Source organism: Andrographis paniculata, unplaced genomic scaffold, assembly GCF_009805555.1.
Source record: "Andrographis paniculata isolate CXL003 unplaced genomic scaffold, ASM980555v1 Contig62END, whole genome shotgun sequence".
NCBI lineage: Eukaryota > Viridiplantae > Streptophyta > Magnoliopsida > Lamiales > Acanthaceae > Andrographis > Andrographis paniculata.
In genome coordinates this window covers 992,081-1,017,629 of record NW_026137598.1, presented here as the reverse complement: position 1 = coordinate 1,017,629, position 25,549 = coordinate 992,081, and the positions used below count along the sequence as shown (strand labels likewise).

At 34.9% G+C, this 25,549-nt stretch overlaps 1 protein-coding gene across 1 annotated transcript; it reads left to right on the top strand.

Annotated features, from left to right (window-relative positions):
• Positions 1 to 1,524: 1,524 nt before the first annotated feature.
• On the top strand, positions 1,525 to 3,131 carry LOC127261245 (hydroquinone glucosyltransferase-like). The gene has a single exon (XM_051289498.1). It carries the CDS (start codon positions 1,525 to 1,527, stop codon positions 2,977 to 2,979), a length of 1,455 nt encoding a protein of 484 aa, XP_051145455.1. The 3' UTR covers positions 2,980 to 3,131.
• Positions 3,132 to 25,549: the final 22,418 nt, after the last annotated feature.

Genomic DNA, 25,549 nt, shown 5'->3' with positions numbered 1-25,549 from the left:
TTTATTTTTTTTATAGGATAGTAAATATCAATTTTACATTAAAAACCTCACATCAACCCTTATTTGTATCACATAATACAACTATTAAAATTCAAAATTTTTACTATTTAAATTCCAACTCAAAATCTGAACTCCCAAACAAACACACCCTAGTACTAAAAAATTATAATAATTATAATATAATAGTATTAATTTTGTATATTTATATTTTTAAAATGTTGTTATTTTTATTATATAAATAGTATTTAATTTAAATTATTTTATTTAAAATTTATTTTAATTAATTATGGAAGGTGTGTTTTTTTTTATGAGATTTCATCATAGTTTACTGTTTATTATTATTTTTTTAAAAAAATTCAAATTAAATATTTATTTAAATTTTAATTAAACTATTTAGTTATTTTAATATTAATTTATAATTATTTTATTATAAAATAATTGTTTTTACTAATATATTTCTTAATTACTTATTAATTATATTTTACCTAAATTCTCGTATTTACATTAACGTAGAAAATTTATCCGGGCCAGAGAGAGTATAAATATATATTTAAATAAAATCAAAATTAAAATTAATTAATTAATTTATAGTAGCGGGTGAATTTAAATGATTTGATAGGTTTGGAAGATTTCGATATTAATTAAAATAGGTTCAAAAGCTTCAAGACTAATACAGGTTCGAAATTTTCTGAAACTGTAAAAGTTTGGAATTTCGAAGACTATTTAGAATAGGCTCGGAAAATTTGAAGACTAATTAAAATAGGTTCGGAAAATTTGAAGACTAATTAAAATAGGTTCGGAAGTTCCGAGAATGAAACGGTTCGAAAGTTCCGAGACTGAAACGGTTCGGAATTTTTCAAAACTAATTAAAATATGTTCAAAATTTTCCTAGACAGTAAAAATTCGGAATTTTCGAGACTATTTAGAATATGTTCGGAAATTTTCGACACTAATTAAAATAGATTCGGGAGTTCCGAAACTAATAAAAATTTGGAAGTTTTTTAGACTAATAAAAATTTGGAATTTTCTGAGACTAATTAAAAGAGATTCGGAATTTTCGATACCTTAAATATTTGAAATTTTTCGAAACTATTTAGAATATGTTCAGAAATTGTGAAACTATTCAAGATAATAAAATATATATTTAGTATAGCCTCGAAAAATTTGAAAACAAAATTACATAGTATCAGAGTTTGTTAGTAAAAAAAATAATTAAATTTGAATCTAATACTCTACAAATCAAGCCCGACAGATAGTCACACTTAGCTAACCATGTGTGACAAGTAACCTAAAATCACAAGTCCAACTCCAACACCAACCAATAGGCAATTCATTTCTTTGTTAGGAAAAGTGTTGTTATAATACATTTTGTTAGTCGATGTTTTGTCTCGTCCCCGCACTCTAAACATGAAAGATAATAATACTAATTGTGAGTCCCCACAGCCACAGTGAAGAGCTTTTCTCAATTTTCCACTTATTTATGTTTCTGAATTCTTTGATCGGATATCCAACTGATTACTCCTCATGGCCCTACACATCGCCATTCTCCCTACTCCAGGCATCGGCCACCTCATCCCATTGGCCGAATTCGCCCGGAAGCTCTACCGCCGCCACCAAATCTCCTCCACATTCATCATCCCCACCGACCAAGACGCCCCCTTTTCCCCCCGCCAGCAAACCCTCCTCGCCACCCTCCCTCCGCCCATCAACCACCTCCTCCTCCCCGCCGTCAACCTCCACGACTTGCCGCCCGACGTCCGCGCCGAGACTCGCATCGCCCTTACCGTCGCACGCTCTCTGCCGTCCATCCGCGCCGCCTTCAAATCCCTCCTCTCCTCCTCCAGTCCGATTGCCGCCGTCGTTGTTGACCTCTTCGGAACAGACGCATTCGAAATCGCTCGCGAATTCCAACTCCCTCCCTACATCTTCTTCCCCTCCACCGCCACGTGTCTCTCCCTCTTCCTCCACCTGCTGGAGCTTCACCGAACCACGCCGTCGGAGTACCGTGACTCTCCAGAACCCTTCCGCCTTCCCGGCTGCACTCCTATTAGCGGCGAAGACCTCGTCGACCCTCTCCAGGACAGGTCCAACTCAGCCTACCAATGGATTCTTCACTACTGTAGACGATATCCATTAGCAGAAGGAATCATCGTCAACACCTGCACCCAGTTGGAGCCCGGTCCCATCAAAGCTCTGCAACTGCAAATACCCAATTTGGAAAACCCTAACCCTAAAATCTACCCAATCGGGCCTCTGACGCACAGCGCTGCAATTTCCAATCAAATGACGGGACCTTCAAGCTCCAGCATCATCCTCCAATGGCTGAATCAGCAGCCGATCGGTTCAGTGCTATACGTCTCCTTCGGCAGCGGTGGCAGCCTCCGCCATGAGCAGCTAATTGAGCTCGCGCTAGGGCTGGAGCTCAGCGAGCAACGGTTTTTAATGGTGGTGAGGTGCCCCAGCGACAAATCGGCCAGCGCCGGATATTTCAGCACCGACGACTCGAGCGATCCGTTGTCGTATTTGCCGGACGGATTTCTGGACCGGACGGCGGGGCGCGGCCTGGCGGTGCCGTTCTGGGCGCCGCAGGTGGAGATATTAGAGCACAGGTGTACTGGGGGGTTTCTGACGCACTGCGGGTGGAATTCGACACTGGAGAGCGTGGTGAGCGGGGTGCCATTGCTGCTGTGGCCGCTTTTTGCGGAGCAGAGGATGAATGCTGTGATGCTTCATGAGGAATTGAAGGTCGGGGTGAGGGTGCTGTCGGAGAGTGGCGGCGGAGGGGCGGTGGTGGGGAGGGAGGCGGTTGCGAGGGCTGTCAGGGATTTGATGGGAGGGGATATTGGGGATAGAAATCGGAGTCGGATTAGGGATTTGAAGATAGGGGCGGCGGCCGCCATTGGAGAGGGTGGAGCTTCTGCACAGGCGTTCGATCAGTTGGCGGAGAGGTGGAAGGAAGAAGGAGCGAGGCGGAAGTAAGAGTCGTCGTGAGTGTTGCTCTCGCGGTGAATCTTAGCCGTTGGGTCTCAGATTTGGAATTAAAAATAGTGATTTCGTGCTTTTAATTGTGATCACATAGTGTGATTATTATCGTGTAAAGATTAGATATTTTTAAATAATGATTTACAGTATGGCTGGAAATGCTTTTGTTTTTTAAATATATATATATATATATATATATTCCAATTGAATTGACACACTCTCTAGGTGCATTAGCTAAGATTTTATAAATATGTATTATTAAAAAGTAGTATAATATTTATTTTATCTTTGAAAGTATTCTGTCCGTCCTAAATATCGTGCAATATTTGGATTTGACACGAGAATTTAAGTGAGAAGTATTAAGTATGCTAATTTGAGATAATTTGAATATTAAGTGATATGATTGAAAAAAAAATGATTATTTATTTTTTTATTTGATGTGATAAAATGAAGTGTATATTAATATATATATATATAAATATTACTCCCTCTGTCCCATTGAAAGGTTATAATTTTTCATTTTCGTTCGTCCCAAAACAAGGTTATCATTTTCTAATTTAATAATTGTACTACCTACTTAACATAATAAATACTCTTTCAACTTACAAAATATTACACAAATATCATTACTTTTATATTACACCATACTAATAGGGGTATTTTTGTCTTTTTTACTACAATCCAATATAATACTAATATTAAAAAATCTACGTGCAAAAAGCAAACGTCACCCTTCGAACGGGACGGAGGGATTATTAATTATTTCTAAATTTGAAAATATTGCAGTGAGTTTGGGACAATAAAAAATGAAATGTTGCAGAGTATTTGGAACGGAGGAAGTACATTATAAAAATATTTAATTAGTTATAATATTTTTAACTACGAAATATTTTTGTCATTTAACAACAAAAATTAATTTTATCGTTAAAAATTAATTAGTCATAATATTTTTGTTATGAATTTTATTTTTATAGTAAAAAGTTTTAGCTACAGAATAATATTTCCATAGTTATATATTTTTTTTTAACTTTAATTGCAAAAAACTTATAAAAGTCATATTTGTCGCTAAAGACCTTAACTAATGCGCTATACACGACAAAACTTATTTCGTCAAAAAAATATTTATGCAATAAATTCATTACCCTTTGCTACAAAATCTTTTATAGATAAATTTCAAATTTTTTTGTAGCGATAAGATTTTAGTTTTTAGTTGAGAGTTATTTTTTCAAAAAAATCGGTAGACGCGGGGTGTATTATATTAAATGGTAAGCCTACTAAAATTTCGCAATTTTCACTTGGAAAGCTCGTTCGGAATTTAACTTTCAAAACAATTTATTTTTAACTTTGGAATTTGCATCAGAACGACATTTGGAGTAAAAATCATTGTATTTTACTGGTCTTGAAATTTTCGAGGCTGATGAAAAAGTCTCGAAATATTTGAATTAAAACCCGATGCTCCAAAGGGCAAGAGCATATTTTCTAAGTTTGTTTCAAATACCCTTAAAATTGGGTAAAAGTGTACTATTTGATACATAGTCCCGAGTTTGACTAATTATTTATAATTATTTATATTATAAGATAATTATTTTTACTAATACATTCTTAATTATTTATCAATTATATTTATTCTTAATTAACGTGGTTACCTAAATATGTGGAACGAATAAAGTAGTAAATTGCATTGAAAACTTTGTGATCATTTCCAAAACAATAATGTTATATTTCAGTGTCAAGTAAAAAAATTTAGGTTACAGTTTGTAATTTTTATTTGTTTGTTTATAGATTCACATTGACAATTCTGCCCTCGTTCATTTTCTATAGAAATTGAAATTTATTATTATATATATATATATATATATATATATAGATTCGCACGTTTTTTTACATATAGGCTATATTTGGTGTCAAAATAGTTTTAATTAAATGAAACACTTAAAATTTCACTATTGCTATTTTTCAATAATGGCCTGGTTACTAAATATTTTTTAATTTTTGTTTTTTATAAAGTGTTTTATATAGACACCACTAATATGATAAAATATTTTTTTATAAAGTGTTTTATATAGACACCGCTGATATGATAAAATGACGGTGATTGTTTTTCTGATAAAAAAAAATATATATATGATGATGATTGTTAGTGTGCTGAATACATTTGTGTGTTTGTTCGGGGGATTGGATTAGATTTCTACTATTCATCCCATTTTTTTCTCCAAAAAATATCAAATCAAACACCTATTTTTTATTTTTTATATTATACTAAAAATCAATTTTACATTCAAAACATCACATCAACGCCTATTTATATCACATCATACAACTATTCAAATTCAAAATTTTTACTATTCAAATTCCACCTCAAAATCCAAACCACCTAACAAACTAACCCTGATGTTGACAAACAACCTTTAATATTGACCGACACTAAATTAAACATAAAAACACTGTATACAATTTATAATGATACAATACAAATTGCCCTAATCTATTTTTCTATAGAAATTAAAATTTATTATGTACTCTTATAATATATGTCTATACTCACATATAACATCTCACTATACCTTTTTATTTATTTATTCAAATATCCATATACAAGATTCGCATGTTTCTTTATAGACAGGGGATATGTTTGTTGTCAAAATAGTTTTAATTAAATGAAAATTTAAGATTTCTCTATTGCTATTTTTCAATAATTGTCTGTTGATTATATATATATATTTTTCCACTTTTGTTTTTTATAAAGTGTTTTATATAGACCACTGATTATGATAAGATGATGGTGATTCACTACTAGAAAATTCACTATTTATAGAGGATATTTCGCTTGTAATAATAATTTCAAAATAAATAGTAGCATTTGTAACCAAATAGATCATGACAAAAAAATTACTACTTTAGTCAACATTTTATTCTTTTTATGTCGGTGATTTGTTTGTGACAAAAAAATTACTACTTTAGTCAACATTTTATTCTTTTTATGTCGGTGATTTGTTTGTAACAAATACAAATATTACAATATGTTGTCACATACATATTTGTTACGCTTATCAATCCAAAATAAAAATAAAAATAAAAATAAAAATACTTTAAATAAAAAATTAATATTTTTGAGTACAAAAGTAAGATATGAGTTTGAGCTCAGTAAGTATGAATGCGTTGGCCTAGTGGTGGGCCAAATTCATTCGGTTGGGTTGGTTGTTGGGACCCCACCGATCAGACAGTTGGTCCTGCAGACAGTAGACTCATCCAAATGGCCTAGTGGTGGGCCAGATCAATTCGGTTGAATTGATTGTTGGGGCCTAACCGATCGTACGGTTACACTTGCACACAGTAGACTTATTTGAGCTTGGGCCTTGCGGCGGTAGGTTATAAAGGTCACCGACACGGAAGCAGTTTTGGACGGTTCAGATTGGTAACTAGCGTGGAAATGGTTCTGGACGGTTTAAGATTGTTACGTATATTAGCAATTCATATGAGAAAGAGCGGGCATCTTCAATCATACAAAAATTTCAAGAATCTCATTGAAGGTCATATTTATTTACCGTTATTTGACATTTCCTTCGGCTCTTTGTTTATCAATTGAGAATTTATAGTTCCAAGTTTTACTGTTCAAGTTTGAAATATATTTTCAAATTTTACTTTCTATTGTTGAATTTACCATTAACAAATTGGCGACCACAGTGGGAGTCGAGGCAAGATTGTTGATCCTACGTCCAACGAGCATTTTATACAACTCCGTTCTGGTCAAATAGTCACTAGGAACCTCGTGGTGGGTTCCCAGTCTCAAGGCCTCAGTACAACCGTCGGGGCCACTTCGACCACATCAACGACTATCCCACCATGGGGATCTCTCAAATATCATCTGAATGGTTAAATCATGTTCAACAAATGAACAATCAGCAAACAACAACCATGCAGATACTGTTTCACGAGCAACAAAACTTAATGCATAATATGCTAGATAAAGCCTTGTCAAGAGTTACACTTCGCTCCACGCCTTCACCTCCAGGAATGTCTCATTCGCGCTTTCAGGCAAACTTTGCAGGGCCTTCATTCGTGGACAACACCATTCCCAATGCTACGACCCCTAGGAGGTCAGAGAGAAAAAACTCCCATCATTTTTCCAAACAATATTTCTCTGGGGACTCGGCTTGAGCCTTTTCAGAACAGTTTATAACAGATGACCGACTTGGAGGTCATCCTCATGATCCTGTTCCAGTTCTGGATCATCATCGGTTTATACTAGACCTGGACAATGTCGCACGAGTTCTGAAAGTCCATTTTGGTATGACTCCACAGGTTACCAATCGGCCCGCATATCAATAACCGTTCCCTGAGAGAATCATCAATGAACATCCTCTTTCCAGGTTGAGCATATGGGACGCTTCACGGCTCAGTTGGGACAAATCAGTAATAATCTATTTCATAAGTTGCAATTGTTCGGTCTATCATTGACCAAGATGGCTTTCTCTTTTATTGTCAACCTACCACCTAGGCAAATTCACACATGAGAAGGATTGCAGATAACCTTTCATGCTAGGTTCTTCAATCATGTTCTAATGGTGTCTTTAACCGATTTGTTGGAAATGAGACAGATGCCAGAAGAATCTTTTGCACAGATGACTAATCTTGTGGTCCAAAACATGCATGGACGACTACAAGAGGCATTAATTGCCTATGATGTGGAAGATCTGGCTAGTCTAGCTTCTAAAACTGGGCGTTTGGAGTCATTATTAAGGGAAAAAAATTTAGAATTTTCAACGCTACAAGGTGCAACAGATGACTAGCATGGAAGTAGAGGCATACATCCCAGAGATCGATCCAATGGTCAAAGTAGAAGAAATGACGACATAGATAGTCAGTGGGAAACCATACGTTTGCCCAAAGTTGAAGCCTATCCCGGGAACAGAAGGGAAAGATCAACCAAATTTTAACAGTACCAAAGCAGATGAGATCTTTGACATCCTTCTGGCGAATGGGCAAATTCGGATTCCTAAAGGACAAAAATTGGCAAAAAAAGAGGAAATTAAGGGAAGACCTTACTGCAAGTGGCATAATTCCTTCACTCATAATACCAATCAGTGGACACATTTCAGAAAGGAGATTCAAAGGGCTATCAAAGCTGGACGCTTCAAATATTTCACCTTGGGGGTAGAACAACAACCGTTCTCCAAAGGGACAATGGCTACAATTGGAATTGTTGCAAATAAAGGATTACAAAGGAAGGCAAGTCTAGAGGAAATAAAAAAGAAAGAATTCAAGTTGTGTAAAGACCGGATTGCAGATAAGTGGGATTGCCCTGATGGAACTTATAAGGTAGAACTTAAAGATCAGGTTTTGGTGCGAGACCGTCCAACGAGGAAGCCTTGTTCGGTCAATGATAAATGGAGTCGAAATAGGAAGCCATTGCCAGTCAATATTGATCCTCGATTTCCAGGTATGAATTATACTCAGATTCGTAATGCTAAACGTAGATATGCTGCTAGAAATGGTCTTCATACCAAAGAAAAAAAGGCCCCTTACTTTAGGGTCAGAATTTGGGGTCTAAACTGAAGCTGGGCTTCGAAAGTCTTCGGATACTCTTACGGAACATAGAACTATTCATAGGAGGCCTATTAAGAAAATGAGGTGTTATAGGTGTCAATGCTGTAACAGAATCAATACTAATCCAGTCATAAGGGAGGCCGCCGAGGAAGACCAGCGTAAAATACGGTTCGGTTCCTTCTTTCCAAAGGAGATTAAGTCACTTAAGAACAAACGAACAAAGTCATAAAGCAGCCATGTTTAAGGTTGGAATGTCCGGATTGTATTGGCAACAAGAGGAGCCGACAGGGGAGGAACCGATTTGGGCTAGTTTGGTTCATGAGTGTGTCGAAGAATTGGAGTGAGCAGAGATAACATATCCAGATTTATCAATGGAAACTCCCCCACCAATAATTTTTTCTCCTCTGCTGGAAGGGACGGTTCCTCATCTGAAGCCCCTATATGTCAATGCTCATATATATGGTAAGCCGTTCAGTAAATTATTTATTAACAATAGGGCAGTCTTTATGCCCTTAAAGACACTAAAAAGATTGGGCAAAGAAGTTTCCTATCTAGCACCGGTCGACATTGAAATGACGAGTTTTATGGGTCAACCGACTAAAATAGAAGGTATGATGGTCGTTCCAATAGAAGTGGGACAAAAAATAACGTCCACTATCTTTTACGTGGTAGATGCAAATACCACATATTTTAGTAATTTTTGGAAGGGATTTGATTCATGCATCCCAATGTGTGCCGTCATCCTTGCACCAATAGCTGATGTTTTGGAAGGGTAATTAAGTGTTTAAAATGGAAGCTAGTGACAACCCCTTTGGTGTTTCAGAAGCTATGGAGGAATCTGTGCTTTATTCAGGGTATCACCAATCTCGAAAACTTCTTTAGTTAGCGAGTACCCATGGCGTAGCTGCAGGCTCACCAGCCAAGGATTTATGTTCTTCTGATAGAACAATTCTCTTATCTATATAATAGCTTTCTGAAAACCAAGGCACTGTATTTATTTCAAGTTTATTATGGAAGGTACTAACATGTATGAGTTCAGTATGATAATTAATCAGTATCATCTAGGGCAACTGTTAGATAAGTTGCAAGGTGTATTTGGTATGGCAGAGGTTGAGCGGTTTTGATGGTCAGACTTGTTCGAGAAGACAGAGCCATCGTTTACAACTTAGAATCCCTTATTGAGCATAATATAGGAACTAATTAGGTTCCAAAAATGCTCAGAGTAAGTGGTTTGTTGTCCAGACAACAACATGATTGGATGGTCGATTTGATTCGAAGTAATGGAAATTGCTTGGCATGAGATTATTCGAAAATGCCCGTTTTGGAAAGAAGTTTGGTGGAGCATAGGTTACCCATCAAAGCGCGGTTCAAACCATATAAATAACCGTCTCGACGTATCAGTCCTGAATTAATGCCTTAAAGCAAAGAAGAGATTGAGAAGCTCTTGAAAGTTGGGTTTATTCGACCATGTAGATTAGCTGAATGCCTGGAAAATATTGTACCATTGATTTTCGTGATCTCAATTTAGCGACTCCTAAGGATAAGTATGTCATGCCTATGGGGTTGAAAAATGCAAGGGCAACATACCAGTGGACAATGAATGCTATTTTTCATGATCTCATTGGCGAATCAATGGAAGTTTATATTGATGGCGTGATTGTCAAGTCGGCCGATTTCAAAAGTCATTTGGAATATTTAAAGGCTGCTTTTCAATGAATGAAGAAGTATAATCTAAAAGTGAACCCAACTAAGTGTGCTTTTGGTGTATCGGAAGATAATTTTTTAAGTTTTCTGGTACATAAAAAAGACATTGAGATTGATGCAAACAAGACCAAAGCACTATTAGAAATAAAATCCCCCAGGTCGGTCAAGGAGGTTCAAAATTTACTAGGCAAGGTAAATTACTTAAGGAGATTTATTACCAAAACTGTGGGGAAAATGAAGCCCATCAGGAAGTTACTACGTGCAAAGACTTCTGAAATTGTTTGGGGAACCGAACAAAAAAATACTTTGGAAGCCATCAAGATAGCTTTAGCTGAACCTCCCGTCCTGATGCCCCCACTAGGATGTTGACCTCTCAGATTATATTTTTCAAAGATTCATGAGGTGGTGAGTTGTTTGTTGGCACAAGAGTGGGGAGATGGTAAAGAAAGAGCTATTTATTACTTGAGCAAAATCCTTATTGGGTCTGAGTTGAATTATACCATGTCTGAGAAGATATGTTACTCATTGGTGTTCGTCTGCACTAAACTGGAGCATTATTTACTCCCCAGGGAGGTTACAGCTGTTTCCGCGGTAGATTTGTTCAAGTTGCTTTTACAGATACCAACCATGCAAGGAAGATTAATGAAATGGACAATCAAGTTAGCTCTATTTTCATTAACATATAAGCCTTCTAGGGAATAGAGTAGGTCGCACTTCCAACTCTTCTCAAAATGTGAGTTGCTTGTTAATAATTCGTGAGAAAGCTTTAACTTGTTAATAATTTTCAGCTGATTGGATTTGAGATCAAATAAGTGTATCGAACATATTATTAAAGTTATTATCTTATTCAGTAATATTAATTTAGGTGGTCTAATTAATATAGTTAATTATTGACTAATGGGTTTGATTGTTTTGGAATGAAAGTTTAGCTACCCACATATAATATTATTATTTTGGTGATGTGACAAATTAATAATATTAATTAAGGGCATAATTGTAATTGCAGTTATGTTTGCCCTATTATAAATAGGCTAGGGTTAGGTCCTCGAGATAGAGCATAGTATAGATTTGTGACTCCCTGCAGTTTCTATTCCTCATTCGTCAAGGATAAAAAAGAAGCTGACGCTCTGATCTTGGAAGACCAATACCTTTAATCACCCAAGATTCGCATATAACTTCATCTTTAGGTACGCTTCCTCTTTAATATTGTACTTTCGAAATATAATCATTGTTCTTTCGTGCTATAATAATTGTACTATTGTGATATAATTATTGTACTATTGTGATATAATTATTGTGTTCTTTCACAGTTAATATTGTGCTTTCTTGGTATAATCATTTTATTTTTCAAAAAAAATTAGTAATAATATATACTTTGTGTCACAAATATAATTTAATTCATTGAGTAGAACTTATTAGAGCCTTGAATTAATTCGTTTTGTATTTACAAATACGGTTATAAAAAAAAAAAGAAAAATGGTTTATTGTAAGAAATCAAGTATAATTTAGTTAAAATCACTGTTATTAAATAACGAGATCATAGAACACATTAATGAAAAGCGCTACTGTGTTGTATCTGTAGGATGATATTGTGCTATGCTGTAACATTGTCATTGTTGTTATGTCGTAGCGTATTTGATGTTTTACTATCCCAAATTATTTAATCAGCACCCTCTGATCCCTTCTTACTTTGGTTTTTTTTCTGAGGTTAATTTAGCTTCAGTATCTCAAAACACCTGGTGGTATGACACTGGATCAACTACTAACATCAGTGTTTCAATGCAGGGTTGCCAGAGCTACCAAAACCCAACTGATACTTAAAGACGCATTTACTTTGGAAATGGAGATTCAGTAGAGGTAGAAACCATGGGCATTTTCAAGTTGTTATTGAGTAATAGACATTTTCTTAAATTGTGAGACTTTTATTGTACCGTTATTTAGACGGAATTTGGTTTATGTTTCTTATTTGGACAAATTTGGTTATCATTGTTCTTTTGGAAACAATAAAGTTGAGTTGTCTTTGAATTAATGTTTGATTGGTTTGGTACTTTTATGGTGAATGACAATTTATATATGCTCGATATTCTAGTTTCCTATAATTAAATATGGAATCAAAAGTTACTGAGCGAAAATTGCATGACTCTAGTTTATATGGCACAAACGTTTAGGTCATAGTTCAAGAACTAGAGTTGAAAGACTCATTAAGGATGAAATCCTTGATTCCATAAATTTTTCAGACTTTAACGTTTGTGTTGAGTGGATTAAGGGTAAACAAACTAACGTTAAAAGGACAGATGCTTATCACGCTGCGAATGTCTTGGAATTGATACATACAAACATTTGTGGGACTTTTTCCACTCTTTCGTGGACTGGTCAACAATATTTTGTATCATTCATAGAAGATTATTCTTGATATGGTCATTTGTAACTTATTAAAGAAAAATTTGAGGCATTGGATATGTTTAAAGCATTTATGGCTGAAGTTATAAATCAACCAAGCAAACGCATTAAGACGGTCAGATATGACCGTGGAGGAGAATATACTGTAGAAATGATGGCTCAGGTGAACAATGTCCAGGTCTTTCTGATGACTTTCTTAAGGAGTGTAGAATTGTCCCTCAATACACCATGTTTGGTTCACCTAGTGTGAACGATATTGCCGATAGACGAAATTGCATATTGAAGGATATGGTTCAAAGTATAATCAGTCAATCTACTTTGCTACGATCATTATAGGGAGAAGCACTAAAGACAACAACCTATATCCTTAATCGAATGCCCACTAAGGCGACTGCCAAAACACCTTATGAACTCTAGATTGGGTACAAGCCTAACTTAAATCATCTTAGGGTGTGGGGTTGTCCAGCTGAGGCGAAGGCCTATAGGCCAAATGAACCAAAGCTAGCACCTCGTACAATGAGCAGTGATTTTGTTGGCTATTCGGAACGGTCAAGTGGGTATAAATTTTATGATCCCACATCCAGAACTATTTTTAAGACGGCTACTATCAATATCCTTGAGGATGTTGAGTTAGAGGATCAAGAATCACTGATATGATTGATCAAATACCTCGAGAGCTAGTAGTCATTTTAGCTCTCATAAAGTTTCAAAATGCGACTGAGGAACCCATTCATATAGAACAAAAACCTATGCATATGGGTCTAATTTAGCAAACTCAAGAAGATACGGTTCAAGAGCCAACACAATTGCGTAGATCCACTAGAAAGTGAGGACAATGATGACATGACTGAGGATGATCCAATTAATATTTATCATACCATGAAAGGTCCTTATTTATATAAATGAGTCGATGCAATGCGTGATGAGTACAAATCAATGGAAGACAATACGTTTAGGAACTTGTCATATTGCCAGAATGTGCAAAACTCGTAGGCTGCAAATGGATTTTTATAACCAAACGGGATGCAAATGGTAATGTGGAGAGTTATAAAACACGTCTTGTGCTATAGACTATACTCAGAAAAAAGGATTGACCATAAATAGACTTTTTCTTCGGTTTCTCCGAAAGAATCTTTTAGGACAATCATGGCTCTTGTGGCATACTTCAATTTAGAGCTCCATTAGAAATTTTTTTCGAGTAACTTTGAGATGGAAGATCTTGGTGAAGCATCTTTTGTATTAAGGATCTAAATATATCGTGATAGCTCTCGGTGTATTCTTGGATTATCTCAAAAGAGCTATATTGATAAAGTACTCGAATGATTCAGCATGCAGAAATGCAAGCCAAAAGATACCCTTGTAGCTAAAGTAGATAAATTAAGTCTAAGCCAGTGCTCTAAAGTAATTCAAAAAATTGACGAAATGAAAAAGATCCCCTATGCCTTCGCAGTTGGGAGCCTCATGTATGCACAAGTATGTACGCATCCATATATTGTTTATATAGTCGGTGTGTTAGGCAAATACCTCAGTAATCCTAGATTGGATCACTAGAAGACAACCAAAAGGGTGATGAGATGCCTGAAGGGAACAAGCAATCACATGCTCACTGATAACTCTTGATTTTGCTATATTTTATAGCTTATATTTATATAATTATTTATTATTTATGTCGAATTTTGGTATTATTTATGTTAATTTATTCTAATAATTATATTCATTTCATCTTGTTTGTATAATATTAATTTATTAGTTTTTAAGTGTAATTTATAATTATTTTGTGGTATACATTAAATTAATTGATGTGTTTCTTGAATTATATTTTTTGGTATTATTTATGTGATATTTAAGTATTTAATTTTAACTAAATTAATTTTATTTAATAATTATTATTTATTTAAAGAAATATTTATAAGATGTTCGTTATTTATATAGGTGAAATAATGCTTGAAAACTGATATGGGAGTTCAAAACTAGTCTTAAAAAGTGAAAAAAATGGCTTCAGAAGCGAAAAAAAATCACCGGCGTGAAAGTCAACAAAAGTCAACAATCAACGCCAGAAAGTCAACACGCGGAAGGCAAGCGGCGGCTGGCATAGAAAGTGAGCGGTGGCTGCATAGAAGTGCGCGAGCGCGGAATGCAAGCGACGGCTGCATGGAAACTTTGGCGTTGAAGTGAGCGAAGCGATAATGGCTGCACGGAAACAAGCGACGGCTGCACGAAAACTTTGGCGTTAAAGTGAGCGAAGCGATGGGAGCTGGCACGGAAGGCAAGCGGCGGCTGACACGGAAATGTGAGCGGAGCGGAAGGCCATGCGTGGAAGTGAACGAAGCAGCGGCTGGTGCGGAATTTGAGCGGCGGCTGCATTAATTCTCACTGCATTTATTGCCGCTGGGTCAGCGGCTGCATTTATTGCCCAAACTCCCTCAGTTCTGCATTTATTTCTGCTCTCTCTCAGCTCTTATATTTAATTCCTGCATTACTTTTTAGCCAATATTTGGTTTTTTTTTGTAATTTTTATTCTAGAACCTTCTAGAAAATAGGTAGTTTTTAGTAAGTTATTAGTAGTAATATTAGTTGCTCTTTTTAGAGGTAGTTATTTATGGTTATTTTTAGAGGTAGTTAGTAGCTATTTTTAGAGGTAGTTATTTATGGTTATTTTTAGAGGTAGTTAGTAAATATTTTTAAAGGTAGTTAGTAGTTATTTTTAGAAGTAACTATTTATGGGCGGTTGTAACCGCGAAGCTTCTAAAAGTTTTTTCCCTTATAAATATCCCCTCTAATTGTACCATACAAAGATAGACATATATACACCATATATACACAATAATAAAAATTCCATACACTCCATTTTTTCCATTTTTTTTATCCCATATTTTTATATAGTTTAATAATACGAGATTTCCGATTTTATGTCGCGAGCAAACTGATTTTCTCCTCCTCATTTTCTTTTAATTCCTGCATATTATTTTAGCTAGTAAAATCCTATCATATTTCTCCGCCTCACCTTCACTCAAAAATTCCATGTTCGATTTGAATTGTTCAAGTTGGATTTCGACAAGGTTGCGGAAGGACGATAGAAAAATTGACTATTTCAGCCCTGTTTTGTGCCAAAAGCAGATTCCGGGTAGTTCAACGTAGCTAAGTACGTGGGAGCCTTGTCGACCTGCTTAGTTGTTGTTCTGAATTCGATTCCGATAGAGGTATCAGAGGGGTAGAGCCACTAGCGGAACGGTTGGAAGAATAATTCATGGGGCATAGGCGGTGGTGTATTGGGTCACAGAAATCTCTAGTGACAATAGAGTTTCTTGTTTATAATGTTCTTCGCCGGGTGTCGCTGAAGCCTCGTTGTAAATCCTCTAAGGTCAAGTACCAACCAAGTCGAGAATCAGCTTAAGCGAGCAAATGCGATCACGTTCATTCCTCCGAGCCGCCCCGCAATTATTCATATATTTTTCGCTATCACGCCATCGTCATCCCGCTCATTTCATCCATGGAAATCTAGCCATTAAGGAACACAAAAGTCAGACACAAATGCCACGCTTCATTCTTTTCGAGATACGTATATTTTATCGCATTTTAGTTAGATTTAATTTCTGCAATTTACCTTTTCAGTTTCTTCGACTGCATTAACTCATTGCACTTTTCCTAATTAAATATAGGATATTCGCATATTCCCTGAGTTCGACCCGGACACTCACCAGTTAAAGAGATTTTTTATTTTTGACGAATAATTTTGGAGTTACTATACGAACACGCACGATACTATTTTCATTTTATACATATATCTTTTTTTTTGGTATCTTAAAAGATATTTTAAAAACTCTCCAAAATTCTTCGATCACTCACATATAGGAGGTCTGACCAATTGAAGATCATTGGAAACTCTGACTACGACTTTGCGGGATGCGAAGATAGTAGGAAATCTACATCTAAGTATGTTTATATGTTGGCTGGTAGGATCATCAATTGACACAGTGCCAAACAGACACTCGTTACCAGTTCCACTATGGAAACTGAGTTTGTAACATGGCTTGAGGCTTTACAGTAGGCGATTTGGCTAAGAACCTTGTCACGGGGGTGCAAATCATTCCAATGGTTGAAAAACTCATCAAGATTTTCTGTGACACTAATTTATCCATGGAGTACTCCAATAACAATAGGAGCTCGTCCAGGTCAAAGCATACTGACATTAAGTTCCTAGTTGTGAAGGAGAGGGTGAAAGATAATCAGATTTCGATCGAGCACTTAAGGACATAATCTATGTTAGCAGACCCTCTAACTAAAAGTGTAATACCTAAAGTCTTCCACGAGCATACTGCTCATATGGGTGTGTTAAAAATCAGAGAAGCTTCACTTTAGTGGGAGTATGAATTTATGTTATTTTTTCGTTTACTTGGTATTTGTTTAATACTCTTTTCATCTTTATTTTAGTTTAGGATTTTCAACATTGTATTTAAATAATTTACGATCTCATTCAGTTTGGACTAGTAGAAAATTGACATGCTCATGTCACAGTTTTGTAATTTTTTCTCTGCATGTTCCATGATTGATCTCTGTCATTTGATTGCAATGATATACATGATTACTGTGAGTTTAGCTATTGATACAGTGAATGCTTCTTTAGTCCTCTATTGTTGTGATTAATGGACTAGATTTTTGCAAGCCTTCTCTTATGATGACTGTAAATTGAGCTCATAAGGAACAATGTGTTCATTCGGACATATACTTGATCCAGTGAGAGATTGTCGGATTTGGGATCAAATATGTGTATCGAACATGTTCTTAAAGTTATTATTTTATTCAGTCATGTTATTTTAAGTTGTCTAATTAATATAATTAGTTATTGACTGATGGGCTTGATTGTTATGGAATGAAAGTGTAGGGACCCAAGTATAATATTATTATTTTGGTGATGTGACAAATTAATAATATTAATTAAGGGCATAATTATAATTAAAATTATATTTGCCCTATTATAAAGGTTAGGTCCTCGACAGAGCGCCGTATAGATATGTAAGTCTCCCTGTTGTTTCTACCCCTCACCCGTCAAGGATAGAAAGAAGCTGACACCCTGATCTTGGAAGACCAATCCCTTTAGTCACCCAGGATTCGCTTATGACTTCATCTTCAGGTAAGCTCCCGCTTTAAGGATCAGTAATTTAAATTCAACAGGATGATCCTCCTACCAAAACAATCCACAACATTCTTATGTTCCTTACATATTTCATACACGTACCACAATAAATTTTTTTGTTATACTTTGTAAAGCAATTTTATCACACCGACAGGTATATTTGGTTTCATACAACAGATGAATCTTCTTCTGGGATTCTCAACCATCCATAAGGTGAACATTACATATTTCATTCCAAAATAGCGTTCCACATCCTTCGGTGCCTTTGACGACATTCAACCTTCGATTGTTCAAAAATTCGAAAAACATCCAACAAACAATTACTAAAATTCTGCTTAACCTAAACATAATTAACATAAAATCCACAAAATAATAAGTCTACATTAAGATAATTTTAAAAATACAACTCACTTGAATTGTGGTGTGATTTCTCCATACTTGTTTGCATTGCGGCCCCAACGACAAAGAGCAAGGTAGTTGACGATGGTTTTGAGTTCGAGCCAAAGGGATGGAGGAGGAAATTGATTTGGGGAGAAGAAATTAAGGTTCTTCGTATGGATTCGATTCGAAGGGCTGAAATCAGATGTGGGGAGAGTGGGATCGATTTAGGTGTTAAAGGGTGTTAATGTTGTGTTTATTTCAATTTGGTCCAACCGGGCAAAATTGAGATAATTTTATTTTATTTTTACAAGAGCAATCACTCCTTTATTCAATCTGATTTTGAAAAATATTACTTAATATATTTTGATAAATATATAACACTTGTCGTACACGTAGCCATTACAAATTCATTTATGTAATGTACACGCAAGTAAAATGTGGATGCTTTCATAGCCTAATGTGTGGATTGAATTTGCCTATAAATATGCATTGTTGTATAAACAATGAAAGGAATTACAATCAGTCTCATTCACTCTCTTATCCTCTTTTCATCTCCATTTTATTAATTATTAGTATAACATATGACATATATTTATACTCCTACACTAACGCACATACAACACACACATATATATATCATTGTATACAATAGCCATACACTTATATCTATATACATATATTTATATACATAATATATATAATATAATACAATATATAAAATAGTGGTTAATGGTAGAAATAATTAATATTTCTATTGGCTAATCCTATAATAATATCACAGCATGTTATCAGCATGATTATATATTTTATCTTTCTATTAGCCTTGCTCGCGATGTTAAAATGCATCTGACATTAATGTGCTTGGAAAATATCATTGCCCGGGATGAAAATTCCCCGAGCCAAAATCGTGCAAAGGCCATGATTTTTTGTGCCATCACATCGATGAGGCACTGCAAATGCATTATGTAACATTGGAATCCCCACTTAAATTGTGAGAGAGATTGAAAGAAAGATACAATCATATGAAGCTGACTATGTTGCCAAGGGCAAGAAGCGAATGGCAAAGCCTACGGCTTCAGGACTTTAAAGTGGTCCAAGAATATAATTCTCTCATTTTTAAAATAACATCACAGGTGCGCCACTGTGGCGAAAATATATCTAAATCTAAAATGATGGAGAAAACGTTCTCCACTTTTCATGCCTCAAATATGGTTTTGCAGCAGCAGTATCGTGAAAGAGGCTTCCAAAAATATTCTGAGCTGATCTTCTGTCTTTTACTCGCCGAACAAAATAATGAATTACTGTTGAAAAATCACGAATCTTGGCCGACAGGTGCAAATCCATATCCATAGGCAAATGCAATACAACCGAAAAATCTAGTGTGTGGTCGTGGGCAGGTCATAAATCAACGAATTGATTGTGATCGAAATCAGGATCACGGACGGGGCCGGACAAACATACGATCATAATAATTATCAAAATAGGCCCCTATATATGCCAAATCAGCGTTATAATGAAGAAGGCCGTACATACCTCAACAAAGGTTCAACACTGGGAGAAATAGAAACAATGACGAGGAATGCACCTGATGTGGAATCAAAGGCCATTGAGCCCATGTTTTTCGCACAGCCAGTCACTTTGCTGAACTATATCGGGCCTCAAAAGAAAGGCAGGGAAAAGTTGTTGCCGAAACAAACCACGCTGTCCACGATGACACATTTGATGATGTGATGAATGAAAATATCACGCACCTGGATGCCAATGATCTGTTTGACATAGTTGATGATGTTAAATGATAAAATGTGGTTGTATCTCTTTGTTATTTTAATGCTTTTTGTCCCCCTTTTTTTAATTAACCCTTATAATATAAGTCTATTTTAATTATGTTACTAATACATGTCTTTTATTATTTTTACCTTCTTGCAAAGATATGGATTCCAAAAATATTTTGGAGCCGATGACAATATCTGCCTTATCGACAGTGCTACGACTCACAGCATTCTCAAGAACAAATGTTATTTCTCCCACCTGAATATGAGCAAGACCACTATTGTTACTATCAATGGTGTAAATGATTGAAGGCTCAAGAAAAGCAACTGTATTTCTCCTTAAAGGGACAAAAAAATGACAATTGAAAATGCCCTGTTCTCGAGCAAAGCTCGAACAAATCTATTGAGCTTCAGTGATATTCGGAAAAAAGGGTATCACATTGAAACATTGAATGAGGCAGAAAACAAGTATCTATTGATTACTCAGGTTGTGAATGACAAAAGAATTATGAAAGAAAAATTGCCATAATTTTCTTCCGGCTTATATTATTCAAAAGTCAGTGCCGTTTATACATATTACCTAGTAGACCAAATGGCTACTAGCGAATTTAAAACTTGGCATGATCGACTTGGACATCCTGACAATGTAATGCTGAGGCGAATTGTTGAAAATTCAAATGGCCACCAATTGAAAAAGAAAAATATATTCAGTCCGAATGAATTTTCTTGTATTGCATCTTCTCAAGGGAAGTTAATAATCAGACTATCTTCAGCAAATGTTGGATTTGAATCCCCAGCTCTTTTGGAAAGAATTCAAGGTGATATTTGTGGACCCTTCAAGTACTTTATGGTACTAATTGATGCGTCAACGCGATGGTCACACGTATTTTTGTTATCTACTCGCAATCTAGCTTTTGCTAGACTCCTTGCACAAATAATTAAATTACGAGCACAATTTTGCAAATCAACCCATAAAGAAACTATGTTTAGATAATGGTGGAGAGTATTCATCACATACATTTGATAATTATTGCATGTCAATTGGGATTACTGGGGAATATCTTGTTCCCCATGTACATACGCAAAATGGTATGGCTGAATCCCTTATTAAAAGATTGAAATTAATTGCTAGACTATTGTTAATGAGGTCTAAACTTTCCGTATCAGCTTGGGGACATGCTATATTGCATGCAGCAACTCTCGTAAAAATAAGGCCGACAAGTTATCACTGTTATTCCCCTACTCAATTGATATCTGGAAAAGTACCAAATATATCTCACATGCGAATTTTTGGGTGTGTTGTTTATGTGCCAATTGCACCACCTCAATGCACGAAAATGGGACCTCAAATAAAGTGGGTATATATGTCGGGTATGAATTACCCTCGATTGCAAAATATCTTGAACCAACAACGGGTGATTTATTTACTACAAGGTTAGCAGACTGTCACTTTGATGAATCTCATTTCCCGACATAAGGGAGAGACAATAATCAACTAAAAAAAGAAATTTCATGGAAAATACCACTTGAATTTGATCCTCGTATGACACATAGTGAACTTGAAGTTCAAAGAATTGTGCATTTGCAGAAAATGGTAAATCAATTGCATGATGCTTTTAATGAAACTGTTAGAGTTACAAAATCATATATTGTAGTAGCAAATGCACCAGATAAAATAAATATTGCGTAAGGGAAGGTGCCACCAAGTGCTAATGAGCATACTGCCCGCGTAAAAGGTGGTAGACCGCTGGGTTCCAAGGATAAGAATCCACGAAAGAATAAAATTATAAATATTGGTGAAGATATAAAAAATGATCAGATATCTGAAAAGGTCAATACAACTCCTGAAGAGGTTGCTACAAAAAATTATGATGAAAATGATAATGAAGTTATTGAAACTTCCGTTAACTATATCACCAGTGAAAAATATTGGAACATAAAGAAAACAAATATTGATAATGCATTTGCATATTCTGTAGCACTCAATATAATGAAAGATTACGAGGATTATGAATCAAAATCAGTTAATGAATGTTGGAAATGAGATGATTGGGTAAAATGGAAAAACGCGATTAAGTCAGAGTTGGACTCATTGAAAAAACGGTAAGTATTCGTCCCTAAAGTCCAAACACCTTAAAATGTGAAACATGTTGGTTACGGATGGATGTTTGTGAGAAAAAAAAATGAAAATAATGATATCACAAGATATAAAGCAAGACTTGTAGCCCAGGATTTTTCCCAGAGACCGGGTATTGATTTTGAAGAAACATATTCACCCGTCATGGATGAAATAACATTCAGGTATTTGGTGGGTTTGGCAGTACGCGAAAATCTTGATATGTGATCAATGGATGTGGTTACTGCTTATTTTTATGGCTCATTCGACAATGATGTCTACATGAAAATCTCAGGAGGAGGGATTAACATACCTAAATCATTCAAATCAAAGCCAAAAGAATCATATTCCATCAAATTGCAAAAATCTTTGTATGGGCTCAAGCAATCGGGCCAAATATGGTACAATCTTCTCACCGAAAGTTTAACAAAAGAAGGTTACACAAATAACCCTATCTGTCCAGGTGTTTTCATAAAGAAAAATGGGTTTGAATCTATAATCATTGTTGTATATGTCGATGATCCCAATTTAATTAGAACTTCTTATGAACACCAGAAAACTGTTGAACATCTAAAAAAGGAGTTTGGGATCAAAGATTTTGAAAAAACTAAATTTTGCCTTGGTCTTCAAATTGAGCACTTGAAAGTGAAATTTTCATCTACCAATCAAATTATGCCAAAAGGGTACTGAAACAGTTCGTGATGGATAAATCACATCCGCTAAGTACCCTAATGATCGTCAGAGCACTCGATCCAACAAAGGATCCTTTTAGACCAAAAGAGGAAAACAAAGAAACACTTAGTCTTGAAGTGCCATATATGAGTGCTATAGGTGCATTGATGTATCTTGCTAACAACACCTGATCTGATATATCATTTGCTGTAAATTTATTGACAAGATTCAGTTCCCCGCCTACTCGACGACATTGGAATGAGATTAAACATATTTTTTGTTATCTCCAAGGAACAATTGATCTCGGGTTATTTTACTTGAAAGATTCTCGACATGAATTGATTGGTTTTTACGATGCAGGATATTTATTTGATTCTCATAAAGCCAAGTCTCAAACTGGTTATAAATTCACTTGTGGCGAAACAGTGATCTCCTGGATATCGATGAGACAAACTTTAACTGTCATTTCTTCAAATCATGCTGAAATATTGGCAATACATGAAGCTAGTCGAGAATGTGTTTGGTTGAGATCAATAACTCAACATATTCTGAAAAATTTCAGGTTAATATCTGACAATAGAATTCCTCCAACTACATTGTATGAAGATAATACGGCTTGTATAGCCCAATTGAAAGGGGGTTACATTAAAAGAGATGAAATGAAACATATTTCACCAAAATTCTTTTTCACTCATGATCTTCAACGGAATGGTGAAATCGATGTGCAAAATTTCGATCAGATAATAATTTAGCGGATATATTAACCAAGGCATTGCCGACTGCAACATTTGAAAAATCGGTAAAGAAAATTGGAATGCGTCGGTTAAGGGATCTCAAATAATGCTCAGATAGGGAGGACAAATTGATACAAAAATATTGTACTATTTTCCTTCACTAGGATTTTTTTGTCCCACAAGATTTTTTCCTAGTAAAGTTTTAATGAGACACATTATTTGTATATCCAAAGGGGACTGTTATACACATAGCCACTACAAATTCATTTATGTAATGTACACGTAAGTGAAATATGGATGCTTTCATAGCTTAACGTGTGGATTGAATTTTCCTATAAATGGGCATTGTTGTATAAACAATGCAATCAGTCTCATTCACTCTCTTATCCTCTTTTCATCCCTCCATTTTATTAATTATTAGTATAACATATTACATATAATTATACTCCTACACTAACATACACACAACACACATATATATATCATTACATACACACGCCATACACTTATATCTATATACATATATTTATATACATAATATATATAATATAATACAATATATAAAATAGTAGTTAACAATAAAAATAATTAATATTTCTATTGGCTAATCCTATAATAATACTATAACAACACTTAATCTCTTAAGTATATATGGTTTTCAAGAAAATAGAACATATTTCTAGCAAAAATATTTGTATTGTGCTTTAGCGTTTTATGTCTTTCATAATAATAATAATAATAATAACAATAATAATGTTATTACATTATTCATGGGCCATAGATTCTAAACCTTCAGTTATTTCAATTGTTTGAGATAGGTTTGCATATTTCGAACGTGATGGAATATATTACTTCTTGAGGTTCAATTTTTTTTTTTTCTTTTGGAGTTAGGTGTGGTCATGGAAAGATTGCGCCATTCAAATATATTGCTTGCTTTTTATAGGTGCGGTAACACAACCTCCAAACTTGTCCATAGTTTATTAATTACTTTGATTTTGTGTACTTTTTACTATTAATATGATGCATGTGCTTCTTTTAGGGTGTTTCATCTTGGAAATATATATTTCGTTTATTTGATTGATGTTGTGTATTTTACTTTCGAAATAGGAAGAAGTTGATGTTGCATATTTTAGCTTGGTACCATTAGTATAGCGTTATCCTACGTTATAATTATTTCGATTTGGATAATAGGTTTTATTATTGGATTGATAACCCAATAATAATTGCTCGGTAAGTTATTATGTTGATGTTGCTGACCATCATTTTATTTATCAATCATTCGATATGTGTTTGATTGATTTAAAGAGGAGGGTGGATTATTAATTAGTATGTTGTGAAAATTTTCCACTAATTCCTGGGTCGAATATAGCGGTGATAAAATAAGTAAGGTCCGAAACTCCGATTTGAGTACGGCCTGAAAAAATCAGATTTGGACTCACAAAATAGGCCCAAAATGTTTTTTGGCTGGGCCGGGCCGATCCGATTGAAATTTCATGTTGGGTCTGGGCCTGATAAAATTGGGCCATGTTGGCCCGGCTCAGTTTGTGAATATATTAAAAAAAATTAATACATAATAATAAATATTATATAAATAGTATTTCAATTTCCGATTGTAAAAGTTAAAAAATAAAATTTTAAAAATAAAAACAAAATAAATAAAGCATAAAGGGTAAAGCAACCCAATTTGTTTCAGATATTCTCACCACACGCTGAACATGATTTGATTTTTAATTGATTTTAAAATTTCAAAAATTAAAACAAAACAACCGAAACCCTAATTCTAATTTTCTAACCCCAATTCGATCAGAAGCAAACAAATCGCGCGGCGCAAGACTACAAGTCAGACATAGTCAGTCGATGCCAAATTCGCCAATCACTTCAGTTGTTCGTCGTTTGTTGTTGTGTTCTATAATTTAATTATGTTGTCTCCAGGGTTTGCATTAAGTTTCATAATCTTTGTATAATATATATGTTATATATATTATAGATAGATAGATAGATAGTAATAGAGCATACGCATGAATAATCCGTAGTTTAATAGAGCATACACATGCATAGTCCGTAGTTTGTTTGGATTGATTTGGGACTTGTGTTTCTTTTATTTTTAAAA